The sequence below is a fragment of the Aspergillus nidulans genome, chromosome I (assembly GCF_000011425.1).
Source record: "Aspergillus nidulans FGSC A4 chromosome I".
NCBI lineage: Eukaryota > Fungi > Ascomycota > Eurotiomycetes > Eurotiales > Aspergillaceae > Aspergillus > Aspergillus nidulans.
The window spans coordinates 1889216-1905375 of record NC_066257.1 but is presented as its reverse complement, the minus strand read 5'-3'; the positions used below and the strand labels follow the sequence as shown (position 1 = coordinate 1905375).

Here is a 16160-nt window from a genome sequence, read left to right as displayed (position 1 = left end):
AAAGCTCTTCAGCATTATAAGAACTCTTATGGATCGCGATGTCGCTGGCCACAGCATCGAGGGGCTCTGCAATGCCCCGATCTCGGGGTGGTAAGAATCAATGTGTTCGAGCCGATTGGTAGGTTGCGACCCCACCACTTCCGATGACCGGTGGACTTTCGGCACCTGCCGCTTAGTCACGGAGTTCGCCTTATGGTCTGAGGCTCGCCGGTGTAATCGGAGTCTGCTCTTTGGTTCGATAGAGGATATTTTTCATGCAGGGATCTCATAGATCCAGGGGCTTGATTAGCATCATTGTGGTGTGGCGGAGGTATACCCGACCGGTATCTAGCTGGATAAAATCATGTGGATGTACGGCCTCCTGATTACTCCGTTGAACAGGTATAGTCCGTGGCTACTAAGACAGAGAGGCACACTCCGTTCGCGGGGTATAAAAGCTTAGGCAGCCGAGGCTTACGGGGTAGAATCATTGGTGGGTACGGCTAGCTTTCAATTTCCGGGCATCTTACTCGTACTGGGCATGAAAGTATACTGAGTACATACAAGGAAGTATATACAGAGGGTATTGTATTATTGAGAAAACATATGCTGCTCGCTCAGGCTACCAATGTTGGATGCGCTCAACTACTAAATCCACACTGATAAATTAATAAATACGTGCATTTTACAGGTTATAAGTATTAGCTACAATAAGTTTAATCTACCATTACAAAAGGCTACAATTAGCCATATACACAACATCCAAAGTCCATGAAGCTTAATGATATGCGCCTTGTTCAATATAAGATCAAGAAGGTGGAATCCCCTTAAGTGCCGGCTGCAGAGCCAGCTTGGAACCGAAGTTTATCCAAGGGCTTGGGACCCCGCTAACCTTAGGATCAGTTCCTATCATATCGTGCGGGAACCCAAGGTCCAACGGGCGAACGCTTTCCAGGTACGCCACTTGTTCCGGCGTCAACTTGATCTTGAGTGCCTGGATGTTATCGGAGAGATGTTCGACCTTGCGCCCTCCCACGATGGGGAACACGTTGGGAACCTTCTGCAAGACATAGGCCAAGGCGACGGCCGTCACCGACTCAATTCCGTGCTCGGCAGCCACCTTACCTAGGGCTTCACTCATCTTGGCCTCATCTGGTGTTTGTTCGCTGGGTCCCAATAAGCTGCGCACTCCCTCGCCAGCCTTGCGTCGTTCCTCCAGAGCCTTAGTGCTCTGGAATCTCCCACCACCTAGCACATCCCAAGGTGCCAGAGCCATACCGAAATGAAGGGCCATGGGAATAATGTCCCGCTCAAAGCCGCGCAGCATCACATTCCAACGACCCTGGTAGACGCTGAAGGGGGTCTTGCCGTGGGCGCGGGCGTAGGTATTTGCCGCGCTGACCACCCACGCCGGAGCGTCCGAGATGCCCAGGTACAGCACCTTGCCCTGCTCGACCATGATCTGGAGACTGTCCATAAGTTCTTCGATAGAGGTGGTGTAGTCCCACCAGTGGACATAGAGGATATCAATCCAGTCGGTCTGGAGTTTCTTCAGCGAGTCACGCACGCTCATGTGGAGAGAGCGCTTGTGGTTTCCGCAGCATTTAGGGGCATTGCCTTTGCCCTGCTCGTAGGATTTGTAGTCAGTTGAGAACTTAGTGGCTATGACCATTCTGTCACGGTTGTTCCGGGACGTCATCCATTCACCCAGCCAGAACTCGGACTGTTCGCTTTGATAGTTGTTGGACGTATCAATAAAGTTGCCGCCTGCTTCGACGAAGGCATCCAACAGCTTGAAGGAAGACTCTTTGTTCATTGAGCCCATGAGATCTGACCAGGCCTCGCCAATGGACATGGCTCCAAGTTGGAGAGGCGATACGCGGATTCCTGCAGTTGACGAGAGCACGCGGTAGCGACCGAGTTCGGTGCGAGGCTCGGGCGCCGGAGTTATGAAGTCATTCATTATGTTGAAGATTGTGTTTTTGGCGAAGAATCAAAGTTCTTGAGAGGTTTGAAAGTTAATGATGAATGAAATATGTTCTTGTCTTTACAAAATGGCCGCCATATTTATATATTGGCGCATATTTGACAGCAGTTGTATGCTGCTGACCATTTCCGATCAATCTAGTAACTGCTAATGTCCCAGGCAGATTGTGCCACTCAATTTGCATTGTTCTTCAATCGTAACAAAGCAGCTGAGATTCGCGACGGAAATACGCAGTGTATGAAAGTGTGCTGACAGTAAAGCCGGGATGCTGACTGTAAAGACTCGAATTCCGAGTCCGAGTCAGCAGCCGGCGTTAATTCTTGATTGTTCAACACTTGATGATAAACCACGAAAACAGTCTTGAGCAAAATCTGGTCCTGGGATAATGTAGCCGCGGGTTTAGAGGTAGCTAGGGTTCTCCTAGCGAATTATTATATACAAGCTGACTCTATAAGTTAACCCCGAATGTCAAGTTGTCTGACGGAAACACCAACAATGCCAGACAATGGCGCACAAACAGTCCGAAAAGCCCACATACAGCTTGAACAGCTACCATGCTCAACGCCAGCCGATCTTCCCTCATGGGGCCCATCCATACCAGCCACAAGTTGAGAATGGTCAGATTGCTTGATTCGACAATCTGGCCTTGTTCATTTTTTCGGACCCTCGCCAGGCGGAGGCTGTGCAGTAGCTCTAGAGCCATGGCGAGCAAGGGCGAAGGAGGAACATTCCATTCAGTCACCGAAGCGTCCACCAATCCAGTCTTTGCGTTGAACTTGGGGAGCCTGTGCCTAGGGCAGGGGATGATGTGAAAAAGCTGCGGCACTGAGTAAACAAAATTGAATATCTGCGGGATAAATAGGAGCAGCAAGTGTTTTGCTGAAATGCCCTAGTATCCCAACAACGGCAAAGACCATGCCGGCAAAGTAGCAGTATGTGTCTCCCACGAATACTTTGGACGGATACCAGTTGTGGCACAGTAGTGCTAACGAGACTCCCACGAACGGTAGTAGAAAATAGAGAGAGAAAAGGTGGGAATCCGTTGCAGGGTGCCGGGACGGTGTAATCAGATACAGCGCATCGTTGATCATAAGTAAGACAGCAATCACAAGCGATTGAGCAACCTCGACCCCGTTGATTCCCGCTAGCATGTTGATCGAGTTTGGGCAGAAGATAGCAACTGCGGCCATGTAGACGTAGTACAAGAGGCCAAGGTCAAGGAAGGCGCCGAGGTACGGCCGCAACGGCACTGGGACAACGACATGCGTAACACCAAAGTCCACAAAGTAGACCATAAGCATTGGGATGGCACCGAAAGCTGGGATTAGTACTTTGTGTCTCCACCGGATGTCAAGAAGATCATCGCCGATCCCAAGAATGACAATGCATTGGAGTGACAAGAGACCGGAAAGGTACGATGCAAGCTGAGGATGCCCTTGTCAGTCGCCATGCTGAGATGTAAAGACAAGAATACCAACCTTCTCATGAGGAAATCTGTGCAGACTACGGCCCGTTTCCACATGGTGAACTTCAAGGACGACATCGCGGTTGCCGCCGCCCGAAGTGGCTGCCACGATGTCCTTGTAGAAAGCAAAAGGAATGAAGAAGATGAGTACCAGGAGATACACTACCGCACAGACGGCGCCCATAGTTTCCGGTCTACATCGAGGCATCAGTCTTTCTGCAAGTAAGAATGATCGGACGAACCTACATAACTGGACGGTTTGGTTTGGCCATGTCTTTCCCGCTCAAGCCGGCTCGAATAAAGACAGGGCCAAGCCATCTTATCATTGTGAAGGTCACAGCGAATGAGATTCCACTGAATGCAATGGATGACACCAAGGGGGCACCCTCTCCCTCAAACGTATTGACCAGCACGCCGAGACAGGCGCCTGCGAGGAACAAGAGACTCCAGGTCTCTTGACGGGAGAGGGAATTTGATGCAGCAACAGCCATCTTGTAAAGGAGTTGCAGGCCGCATCCCACTCCGAGTTTCCTCACTATTTCACGGGAAGTGGTTGAGATCCAATTACTGCAATCTGGCTTCAACGAAGTATACGCAAAAATACGCAAAATACATACGCGGAGCTTACGTTGTCATTGGATTCTGCCGGTGGATACAAAGCAATGTAAAGGCGGTATCGAGAGCATGTACGCCTTATCGCTCACATGACCAACGCGAAGTCCAATCCGATTCGGTCAGTCCGTGGGCACCTCATTCGTAGTACTAGTACGCGTTCAGCTGTATGTCTTGCAGGGTCCAGATCTTTCGATTGGAACTCTGAGCTGGCCAGAAATGTCTGCCGGTTTTTCTGACTTTGACGCTGGTCATAGGGATCTAGTGACTGTGACGAAGTTCAACTACTATGGCAACCGCATAGTTACCGCTTCGTCGGACCATCGCATGAAGGTCTGGGACCAGAAAGATGGCGAATGGCAGTTAACTGACACTTGGCGCGCCCATGATGCAGAGATACGTGATGTAAGGTTCCCCCCTTCCTTGGTAAATTGTACGTATTTAACGATCCGTTACCGCAGGCAACCTGGAATGGGCCTTTCACTGGCCAGCATATTGGGAGTGTGGGGGAGGACATGAAGCTGAAAATATGGCAGGAAGATGTCACTCAGCCGCCGAACTCTGGCCGCCGTTTCAGATCAATCTTCCGCTTGATGGCGCCACAACGGCATCCATATGTCTCGCTTGATTTCCGCAACATTGACCTTGAATCATGGCTGGCCGTCATAACGCGCGACGGCTTCCTGAGAGTCATGGAACCTGTCAGCCCAGACTCACTCGCTGACTGGCAGACTGTCGACGAATTCAGGGTCTGCGCCGCGCCCCAGCGCGGGGAAGAGACGAGCTTCAAAGTGCAGTTTCATCACGACCCTATAGATATCACCCACTCCATTTTACCCTCCTGGGACCGGAAAAGCCTGTCTCTTGTAGTTGCGGCTATGGACAGTGTGAAGATCTTCCGGACTGATGCCAACCGTCGCTTCTACCACGCTGTAGAATTAAAAGGGCATGGAGGGTTGGTTAGGGATATATCCTGGGCAAATGGCTCAGTTCGCGGCTATGATCTCATCGCCAGCGGATGCAAGGACGGCTTTGTTCGAATTTTCGAGGTGTATACCTCCCTATCGTCCAACAATGCGCGAGATACCGATCGCAACCACCCCCAATCGTCCGCACAATCTCAGTCGTCCCGCACCACAGCGCAGTCAGGGATAGGCTCAGCTCTGGCCAATCGTGCGCCTCTGTCCATGGCCAGCCGGCCCGCAACGGGTGATTCGCCGTTCAAGCATTCTTACAAGGAAGTAGCTTGCATCGATAGCAAGCATCTCGATGTATGGCAGGTCGGGTTCTCCTACGCCGGTTAGTTCCTTCGATTCACTCTATTATTTATTGGTTTCGCTAATGACCATGCAGGTGATTGCCTCATTTCTTCTGGAGATGACGGGGTGGTCAGATTTTGGAAAAAAGCTCTATCCGGGGAATGGCTCGAATATGCAGAGACGGAGATGACTGATAGTGAGACAAAATGAGGACATGTCAACTCTTCCTCATGTTCATGCCGCAGCATCGCGAACTCTGGTCTTGGAGCTACTGGAGGTTAATTCTGGTAATTGGCGACACAGTTGTCTACATTTGCCTTTTTTGAGGGCACGGTGTTCTTTCCCCTTCACCTTATTTCTCGTTGCTTTTTTAAGACAGTGATACCCATCATCAGGCTTTATTTCTTGTACTTGAATCCTCCTCCTTGCTTTTGTCGTGGAATCGTGCCCAAAGTTTGACAGATGCCCTTCAAGGTGTAAATCCCGCTCCTTCCCTTTGACGAACGTCGACATCATCAAACTGTGCTCTTACCCAATTGACAAACAACCGAGGCGCCCGAAAGGCAGGCACCACGCAGCGCGGATCATGGGGCGAAGGCACTCTAATCCTGAACCCTTCCTCTGCTTCTAGTGTTGACTTCCTACCTACTTGTCACCTCCCCTCATGTGTCTATGACTTTACCCCTGCCTATTATTCGTCGCTATTCTTATCGAAAACTATGACGGTGGGCCCAACTTTGGGAACCGGCCTCTTCGTCGGAACCGGCCAGGCGCTCGCGGCCGGCGGCCCTGCCTCGCTCATTATCACCTATGTATTCATATCCGCAATGACATACTGTGTGACGACTGCCGTTGCTGAAATTTCAACTCACTCAATTACTCGGAATGGCGCGATGCTCGCTCATAATTACCATTATACCTCGAATCATGTGGGGTTCGCGATAGCCTATCTTAGATGGATTGGTCTCAGCTTGCTTGTTCCTTTTGAAGTCACCGCTGGGATGGTCCACCTTGGGCTATGGGAACCGAGCGCGAGCCTCGCATTGCGCATGGGCGGTATGATGTCCGTCATATTCTTCTTCAATATGCTGCCCGAAAAGTTCTTCAGAAGGTCGCAAACGTTCTTTACGGGGATAAAATTCCTGGCCACAATCGGGCTTGCCACCATCTCCTTCTACCTCGCTATCCGCGCCAGCCAACCCGGTGCCGTTGTGGGAGGGTTTGAGTATTGGGCTAACCCCGGTCCCTTTGCTGAGTTCCTACTTCTCGGTGATCTGGGGCGCTTTCTTGGCTTTCTGTTCTGCATCCTTTGCAGTACGATATCTTTCGTCTTTTTGCCGGAGTTAACCGTGCAGGTCGCCGAAGACCATGACTCGGAGCCAGGAAATAGCATTTTCAGGCGCACCAGGAACAGCAATCTCATCATGTTCATACTTTACATGTTGAGCACGTTAACTACCACTCTGATGGCCCCATATGACGATCTGAGACTTAACAATTCCTTCATTGGTGCCGGACTCTCGCCTTACATGGTTGGTCTCGTTGACTCCAAAATTCGTTTAGTACCGGCCGTGGGAGGTGGGCTGATTTTTCTTTCGTCTGTGGCCTCTGGACGCTCTTTTCTCAATCTGGCTTCCCGCATGTTGTCTACGATGGCGGAGACGGGTCACGCTCCAGCATTGTTCATGATTCGCAATCGATGGAATGTTCCTTATATGTCCGTCGCCATCTCAGCAGGATTCACCTGGCTATGCTTCCTGTGCATGGTAATTTCGAGCTCTGAGGTGTACAACTATCTGATGTTTTTCATAACCACCATCGGTTATGTTTCCTGGGTCTGTTCGCTTGTAGCGTACCTGCGTTTCCGAAGAGTGGTCAAGAAATCAGAAATCATGCCTCTGCATCGATCTTTTATCCAGCCCTTTGGGACATATTTCGCACTGGGTGGCACTGTCTTGTTGATTATGCTCAATCTCTCGCAAATCATGGTTGCACCTCGCCATGGGCTGAATCCCCTTAACGGAATCCCCGCCCATATTGCGCTTAACATGTTTGGTCTTTTGTACGGCGGACACCGACTCGTTGTTGCTGTCCGGAAGAAGGCTACCCGATTGGAACCACACGTGGTCGAATACCGTGGTGACGAGGACGAAGATCAGCCCCAAGACCAAGTCATTGAAATGGAAGAAACGCAAGGGCGAAGACCGGAGGACGAATTATCGACTACGCCAACGCATGCTGTCAATTCTCGAGGATAGACTGTGGCAACTTGGGTTACTCTTCAGGCAAAGTAACCTATTGCATATCTAGTTTGATTGATGTTTTGAGCCCTGTCGTTCTGGTTTCTTAGGCCACTTATTGTTATTTCCCGTTCTGTTTCAAGGTGGTGGCTGGAGATATACGTTTATTATTTTACTGTTCTTGCTTTTATGTTGTATGGAATGCAGCGTAGAAGTATACTGTGTAGAGCATGCTGGCAAAGATAGAGGCCTGGTGTACGCTGCCTTAAGCACCGGGCATCCTTCCAAGCCATTTCCGTCGACACACTGCATCTCCGCTAGTTTCCCTCCCCGCTATGAATTCGCCACACACCAAGTTCGCAGCCCCTAAAAAGGAGGAGAAGACCTCGCCAAAACTCGGTATTATTATTATTTTATGATGATTACTTGACATGCTCTTAAGATCCAGGGCCTGGATGTCGAGGCCAACTCATATTCCTCACTTATCAGCCAGAGCATGCTCCAGCTCTGGTCATTGACCGACAATTCCAACTCATGCTCTCTCAGTCGATGTTCCCTGCACTAGGCTATGGCCTCTGCTCAGGCCCCTCTGTGTCTCTCGCTTCTTTTGCACCGCTCCCCAAGGAAGATCATGTTACTTCCCAATCCTTTCCGGGCTCAGATGATTTGCTTATCACTCCGTGACTTTGTGCCCCTTCGCCTTTCTGTCTTTTATTTTTAGACCTTCTTTCTCCTGTAAAACGACAGATTCACCACTTACCAAAACAGTTCTCTCGCAAGCTTGACCATCCCGTCTCACCACGCTTACCAGTTCTCTGCCCCCGCAACAGAATGTCCCAGAACGTCCCCGATTGAGGGTGGCTTATCAGGAATCATTTAAGCCCAATATACCGGGTGGGAGCCTGGCACGAACCCGTCTCATCTGATATTTTCTCCAACTTCATGCTGATCTCCAGATCTATTTATCGCTCCCTGGGATTCACCTCTTTGGGTCTGCTACGCAAATTCTCTCTGCCTCTTTCCCTCCTTTACACCCAGATTAAATATGTTGCAATGGTCTTTTCAGTTCTCACTTTCCAGCCACTCTCTTGCGCTCCGCTCCCCTAGAGTATCTATGGAGCGCGCGGATGGTTCCACTGCTTGAGGGGCAAGCCCCTCTTCATGACTCCTCGCGGCTGCTGTCGATATATCACTGCTATCTCTCTGCTGGTTGAAAAACACCAGCTACAGAGCATTAGGCCTCTGATCCTTCACTGACAACAGCATGATCGGCCTGTCTTTTGGCTCCCCGAATGATTTATCCGCTATGCCCAACCTGGGTCTTGGCACTCCGCATCATGTTATACTTCTTTCGGACTAGTCCATTCAGCTCGTTATGCGGCCTCAGGCAGTAAACCTGAGGCGGAACGCAGCAATCGTGCCTCAAGAACTAGGCATCATTCCCAGCTTCGAGCTCGCATCCGTCCCTCCAACGGGATTCTCGCTCGCTCGCGTCGACTTCCCCTCCTCTTTTCCAGATGCGATCCCTCCCTTTCATCATGATTTTACTTTCCTTTTTTTTACCAGGCTATTACCCACCCTAACGACTGCTACTACTCACATTCATATAGCACAGTGAAAATGCTCTCACCGGCGTAGAGCTCCTGATCGGCCACTACACTCCCCCAGAAAGCTTCGATCGGGTGGGAAAAATTATTCCGCGCTTTTCCTTTTTTACCTTGGGTCTTGGACGCGCCGCTTGAATGGCCCATCCGTGGCTTTAGCCCGTCCAGTCCAGTCCTATCCTGTCCGGTCCTGTCCTCTGTCTTCTCACCCTCCCTCCTCTTCTGTCTCTTGCATTCTGTCCTTGATCTCTCGCTTCCTTTTCGTCCTCGATCCGACCGAATCACCTTTTTCGCTTGACCCGCGTTGGTCCAGCCCAAGTGCTCTTCTTGAGTGCTCTCCGTCATATTGTTCCGTCTGTTCCTCCCACATTCCCGTCCTTCACCCTCGCCCTTTACCTCCCTTTCTCATTCTCCTATTTCAACCATCCTTTCTATCCATCATCCCGTCTATTTCGCTTCTCTCTTGAACTGGCCTACTGTTGTCTTTCTCCTCGCTCGCTTTCTTCTCCATGCGATTCATGCCTCACTCGCCCACTCGCTTTCCTCGGTTCTCGACCCTCGACAAATTCATCCTTTCCCACGGTCGCAGACGACACGGTGGACGACGTCCTTATTAGAACCGCCACTTACTCGAATTGCTGTATCGATCGACCCGGTCCTACTCCTTGTTTGAACAACATTTGGTTTGTGAAGCCGTCGGACGAACCTCGCCTTTCTGCAGCCAGCTCTGGCTCTTCAGTACGCTCTGCAGCCATCGCGTCAGGTTGCAAAGATATTAGGGCGTGACATCTTGCACTGAGTAGCTTGGTGGACCGCTAGTTGAAAGCAGGTATTGCCTTAGGTAAAGGCTTTCGTGATATGTGGTTAGGGATATAATCGATCCCATACGCCGCTTCTTGCAAGTACAAATACCAGCGCGCTTCGCATTAGACGTCCGAGGGGGTGTTCTGTCGGATTATGACAGAGACCTCCCCAGTCGTCATCACGCATCCAACCACGGAGCCTTTCCCGGTCACCGCCCCTCTGGACTCACCCATCGTCAACGGCGCCGTGTCAGATTCGGTCCCGGCTGAAGAGGAGGAGCCGTATACCATCAAATGCATTTGTGCGTTCGAAGATGATGATGGGAATACAGTCTTCTGTGAGGGTTGCGAAACGTGGCAGCATATTGAATGCTATTACCATGGTCGGGATGTCCCAGAAGTCCACAACTGTGTCGATTGTGAGCCCCGTCATCTTGACAGTCGGCGCGCCACAGAGCGACAGAGGCGCCTCAGGGAGCAAAGCGATGGCGGTGACCGGAAAGCTAAACGCTCAGGAACGAAGAGTCACAAAAAGAAGGCGAAGGATCATGCGGATCACGTAAATGGTTTCCATCAGCGGTCAGAGTCGAGCAGTCGCGAACAGCTTCCGTTGAAGAAGGCAAAAACTGGTCATCGCGCGTCAGGCTCGGTCAACTCTTTGCCCGGGAACTCGGCGCTTACTTCTGACAGTCGCAAGCGCACCGCGGCCTCTTTGAGCCCAATCAAGTCGTTCGGCCCCTCGATTCCTCTCTACTCTAATGAGTTTCTCCACCTGTACGACCAGGATCATGGGCATGCTGATATGGACGGTAATCTTTTTGTCAATCTAACACTTGCCGCTGATTTGGCCTCGTGGGTGAAAGATCATGTCTCACTCGCTCAGGTAGCCAACGGCCGCTCTGCGGACGAGATATTCACCAGGTCTGGCGCAACTTTGGATCGGTCTCATTGGCCTTCCCTGTCTCTCAATTCAGTAACAGATCCCAGTACTGAATTTGGCGGCAAGCATCCGACTTGGAAAGTTCTCAAGACCCAAGATGCCGTTGGTAAAGACGAGATTGTTGGCGAAATCACAGGCAAGATTGGTCTGCTACGAGACTATTGCCTCGATCCCGGTAATCGTTGGCAAGAGTTGCGACACCCCGAGCCGTTTGTCTTTTTCCATCCCCAGCTTCCGATTTACATCGACAGTCGACAAGAAGGCAGTATCCTGCGTTACGCCAGGCGGTCATGTCGTCCTAATGTGACTATGAAGACCTACATTACGAATGATGTGGAATATCACTTTTGCTTTGTTGCCAAAGAGGATATCGCACCGGATTCAGAGATTACAGCGACATGGTATCTAGATCCCCAGTTGTTTGGGTCTACCAATGGGATAGTCAAGCAAGAGCCCGGGGACAGTGTGCAGGAAGTGGCTGCTGTTTGTATCAGCAATGTACTGGCCAATTTTGGTGGCTGCGCGTGCGTTGAGCCACACAGCTGCCTGCTTTCCAGTCTTGATTGCCGGCGGCATCCCAAACTTGCGGATGGAAGCGTAAAACAAGCACATGCTAAACGGAGGAAAACAAAAAGCAAACCCAATGTATCACCGCATGGTAATAATAGCCGTGCTGGGAGTGAAGCTGTCTTTACTCTGGACGACGATGATCATGCAGACAGTCGTTCTGCATCGAGTTCCAACCGTGGGCAGACCCGCAGTCGTGATTTGACGCCAACCTTACAGACTCCCACAGATGCCTTTGGCTTTGGGGATTCTGAGCTGTCCGCTCGCGAAAGGCGTAAGATTGCCGCAGCAGAAAAGAAATTCCAGCAGTTAGAACAGGATCAACAGACAACCCACAAACGGAGAAAGCGTGTTAGTGGGCAGTCCGCTCATGCAACTGGGCCAGGCACTTCCGACCGTCGGTCATTCTCACCCCCATTGTCTGGAGGTGGTCACCGATCACCACGCAAACCCTCTGCTCTTAGCACGCCTGCCAGACGGTATCCATACGTCGACTCTGCCGTCCAGGCAGACATCGAGGTTGCGAACGGTGTAATGCCATCCCCTCCTTCCTCTAAGCGGCCCAACTTCGTCCCTCTTACCCAACGTCTCCTCAAGCGATGTTACATTGATCGGATCCGGATGGAACATACCAGTCGTCAACAACCTGATTCACCCCAATCAAATAAAACTACCTTTGAAGTATCATCCCATCTTGTTCCTACGCCGACAGCCACCACCCCAAGTGTGTCAGGTGAGAAAGAAGATGTGGAAATGCAAGACCTAGAGTCACCAACCGAAGCATCTTCGGCACGGCCGCAGACGCGCAATCCCTCTATGGACATGTCGCCGTCCCATGGGCGGGGTTCAGATGGAGCACTCCCGCTGCCACCACCATGGCCGTCTAGCGCAGCTCATATCGCTCGAATCCCAGCGCGCAAGGTCACCAGCACTCGTGTAGATTTACACATGCCTCCGACTACTGCCACTGGCCTCCCATCGACGGCGAGCCCGAATTCAATATCGTCGGCTGCATCATCCCCGTCTACTTTGGATCCGTCCTCGCAACACCCCGGAACTGCTCTTCCTGGAGCGGGACTGGCTGCTCCTAGTCCTGTGAAGAAAAAGCTGAGTCTAGGTGACTATCTAAGTCGAAGGGGGTCGTTAAAGACTCCAACATCGGAGAAGACGCAGGCGCAGGCTGCAATGCCACCCCCCACCCCTCCTGCTCAGCTCTCGGACAGACGGGATGTTTCAGCTATGACAGGTAACATACATCCGGACAGCAGCCCTTCATTGTCGAGTCCAACAACGGCGGATGTCACAATGAAACATGTCTCGAGCTCATCACAACCCGCGCATTCTCCATCAATTTCCTGATCGACTCTCATCATTCGGTCATTGGTGCGGAAATGGCTGGCCAATACCTGACGAATTACTTCTCTTTTATACATGTTTTTATTACCGCTATCTCTTTTATTCACTTGTAAACGATTGGAATGGACTGGCGTTCGTCGTGGCTTTGGGTGCTTATTCTTGCGAGAGGTTTGAGGGTGGCGTACTTGGCGCGTTTGGCGGGAATAACTGATGGGTTACGGCTCTCTATGGAATGGAAGCCATGGTCATGCGATTCTCTACGCGCAGCCTTTGCTTGCTTCACGCTTTGTCTTCTAGCCTTTCATCTCAGAATATGTCCGTAGTGGTCCTGGGATAGCTAGCGTCAATTATCCAATGATATCTGCGGCTTTACCTTGACTAAATGTTTCTAGTCCTATGATACTTCAATAGATTCACTAGCAGTAAATGAAGGAATTCCTCGTCCATTAACTACTTTAGTAGAGGCGGTGCACCTGACTTCTGGTCTGTACCGTGCCTGAGGCATAAAATGTCTGCCTGATTGTTGAACATTCATCCTTCGAGCAAGCTACAAGCATTGACCAAGACCCGCGACTCTCCAAGTCGTGGAGAAACTCGTAGTAAGCGAATGCGCATTATACCCATTCTATATGCTCCCCTTTGCTGATGAACAAGATATCCTCTCACGATCCGTCTCTGCAATTTCCCCCGGCGGACGTTTCGTCTAAGAACCGCCGAGCACTTTTTGAACCGACCTAGCTTGATTTCTTGCACCATTGAAAAACCTCAGTCTGCGAGTTCCTCTAGCCGTCCTGATCTCAATAAATTCTTTTTTAAAGGACACGCCCTCACGAATCCTACCCCCTCCCTTCCCTGATCAAAACACCACCTTCCCAACCAAAATATGAAGGAAACACGTACCGCCAAAAGAAGACGAGTCTCCGACTCCACGGGCATGGATAGAGATGGCGACACCACGATGCAAGACGTCGCGACACCGCTTCAGACCCAAGAGACCCCGAACGCCGCAGGAACGGATACTGCTAATAGCAGCAACGGAGACGCAAACACAGACACACGAACAGACGCTACCCCTTCTCGGGCGGGATTACGGTCAAGCGGGCGTCAAAGAAAAGCACCACAGCGGTATGAGGATGAGGTTATACACACGAGATCGGTGAGGAAATCGAGGTCGACGCCGGGGAAGGAGAAGGATGCGGTGACGTCTACATCTTCGTCTACGGCAGTGACTACAGAGAAATTGCCCCGGTCTGGATCTAAAAATGCACGGCAACAGCCGCGCCGGTCGCTACAGCGGAGTACATCGGAGGCGGAAACCGATAATAAGGATGAGGAGGAGGATGAGGAGGATGAGGAGGATGAGGAGGATGAAGAGGAGGACGAGGACGAGGACGAGGATGTTGATGATGAATCTGTGTCGCCTGAGCCGAAGACTAGACGGCCTACACGGACGTGTTCGAAGAGGACTTCTGTGAGGTTTACTGAGACAAGGGCAAATGAACCCAAAGATGGTGACAAGAATGGGGACGCAGACGGGGAATCTCCGGATGATTTTCCAGATGCATTGGATGATCTTGTTAACATGCAGCTGCAGAACGGTATCGCTCAGGGCCAATTGAGTGGGCAGGATGAGGCTATGGGAGAGGAGCCTTTGCCTGCGTACGCGGAACATTTCCAGCAGCTTGTCCGCAACGGATACACGAAGGAGATGCAGTTGTTGACCAAGACAGTAGTTGAGAAGCTGAACGGGAAGAGGCTTGTCCCGTTGAAGGGCCTCGATACCGAGTACCTAAAGGTGCATCAACTTATCGAGCAGACTGTTACATTTGGAGAAGGTAACTCGATGCTTCTCCTTGGGTCGCGTGGGGCGGGTAAGACGGCCATCATAGAGAGTATTGTCTCCTCTCTGAAGCAAGAGCACAAGAACGACTTCCATGTCGTCCGGCTCAACGGCTTTTTACATACAGATGATCGACTGGCGCTGCGTGAGATATGGCGGCAGCTTGGTCGGGAAACGAATACGGAAGAGGAAGCAGGAAAGGTGACCAGTTATGCGGATACCATGGCCACATTGCTTGCTCTTCTCTCGCACCCTGAAGAATTGCAGGCCTCTGCAGACAACCAGAACGGCACAACGACAGCCAAGTCGATCGTGATTGTCCTAGATGAGTTTGACCTGTTTGTCACACATCCCCGCCAAACCCTCCTTTACAACCTGTTTGATATCGCGCAAGCGCGTAAGGCCCCCTTAGCGGTCCTCGGGGTGACCACCAAAGTCGACGTTACCGAGATGCTCGAGAAACGAGTTAAAAGCCGATTTAGTCACAGATCTGTCTACGTGCCGCTGCCGAGGACATTTGAGGTATTTTCTGATGCCTGCTTAGGCGGTTTAGATCTCGAAGAATCTGAATTCGCCAGCGCCGATGATCTATGGGACGCCAAGTCCGACAGCTGGATGATGGCCCTGGATGGGTGGAGAGCGTATCTACAGGTAAGACCACAGGCTTGTTTCGGCGTCAGACTTGTCTCAAACTCTTGCTCACACCACGGCCTTGCTCTATAGGGACTGTGGGCCGATCCGGCCTTCCAAACACATCTGCGCAGAATATACCACACAACCAAATCCGTCGGGGAATTCTTCATGAGCGCGCTGATTCCCCTCACGGAACTTCATCACAGCCTGGCCACTTCACCAATCATCCCCACTCCGAGCACCTTTTCAACACACGCTCTCTCCTGCCCCGATCCCGCCCCTCTCCCCTTCCTGCCCTCTCTCTCCACATCACCCTCCTCAGCCCCATCCTCCCTTCCCCTCTCTCTTCTCCTCGCCGCAACCCGTCTGACAGCCCTATACGATCCAGGCTCTGCTGAAACCGCAGCGCAAGATCTCGCCCCACTCGCCCTCTCCTTCCCCGCCGCCTATGCAGAATACGTCCGACTTCTGACCTCTGCGAAGACCTCTGCCTCTGTTTCCGGGGCGTCCGTGACGCCGGGGCGTGTCTGGGGGAGGGATGTGGCACGCGAGGCATGGGAGCGCCTTGTTGCTTGGGGGCTTGTTAGTCCCGTTGGTGGTGGGAGTGGCACGGCTGATGGGCGGATGTTCCGCGTTGAGATCAGCTTTGAGGAGGTGGTGGGGCTGGTTGGTAAAGGAGGGTCCCTTGGACGGTGGTGGCGCGATGCTTAGGTTGATGTATGGCGTATGGCATATCCAGGCGCGAGATACCGAATGAGGGGCTAGGGCCTAGCCTCTATATTTAATAATACCCGCAAATGATTTCCCTTTATCGACGGACTGGGTTTGGACTTGGGGATTTTCCCGCGCAGCGCAGGCCGGCGTCGCAGGGTTGT

General features: G+C 51.6%; 6 protein-coding genes across 6 annotated transcripts, besides 1 other annotated feature; 4 read left to right on the top strand and 2 right to left on the bottom strand.

The window, feature by feature from the left end:
• Positions 1–16160: part of a sequence feature (contig 1.100 1..337251(-1)) that runs on past both edges of the window.
• Positions 788–1942, bottom strand: ANIA_05887 (aldo/keto reductase; the record flags this gene model as incomplete). The annotated part of the gene is made up of 1 exon (XM_658399.1): positions 788–1942. The coding sequence occupies one exon, from the start codon at positions 1940–1942 to the stop codon at positions 788–790; it is 1155 nt and encodes a 384-aa protein (XP_663491.1).
• Positions 2366–3922, bottom strand: ANIA_05888 (UDP-N-acetylglucosamine--dolichyl-phosphate N-acetylglucosaminephosphotransferase; the record flags this gene model as incomplete). The annotated part of the gene is made up of 5 exons (XM_658400.1): positions 2366–2386; positions 2505–2813; positions 2920–3390; positions 3445–3625; positions 3678–3922. The coding sequence occupies 5 exons, from the start codon at positions 3920–3922 to the stop codon at positions 2366–2368; spliced, it is 1227 nt and encodes a 408-aa protein (XP_663492.1).
• On the top strand, positions 4263–5347 carry ANIA_05889 (protein seh1; the record flags this gene model as incomplete). The annotated part of the gene is made up of 2 exons (XM_658401.1): positions 4263–4448; positions 4505–5347. 2 exons carry the CDS (start codon positions 4263–4265, stop codon positions 5345–5347), a joined length of 1029 nt encoding a protein of 342 aa, XP_663493.1.
• Positions 6022–7653, top strand: ANIA_05890 (putative proline permease; the record flags this gene model as incomplete). Its single annotated transcript, XM_658402.2, has 1 exon — positions 6022–7653. The coding sequence occupies one exon, from the start codon at positions 6022–6024 to the stop codon at positions 7558–7560; it is 1539 nt and encodes a 512-aa protein (XP_663494.1). The 3' UTR covers positions 7561–7653.
• Positions 9719–13159, top strand: ANIA_05891 (putative PHD finger and SET domain protein). The gene has a single exon (XM_658403.2). It carries the CDS (start codon positions 10104–10106, stop codon positions 12813–12815), a length of 2712 nt encoding a protein of 903 aa, XP_663495.1. The 5' UTR covers positions 9719–10103; the 3' UTR covers positions 12816–13159.
• ANIA_05892 (origin recognition complex subunit 4) lies at positions 13696–15996 on the top strand (the record flags this gene model as incomplete). The annotated part of the gene is made up of 2 exons (XM_658404.1): positions 13696–15303; positions 15376–15996. 2 exons carry the CDS (start codon positions 13696–13698, stop codon positions 15994–15996), a joined length of 2229 nt encoding a protein of 742 aa, XP_663496.1.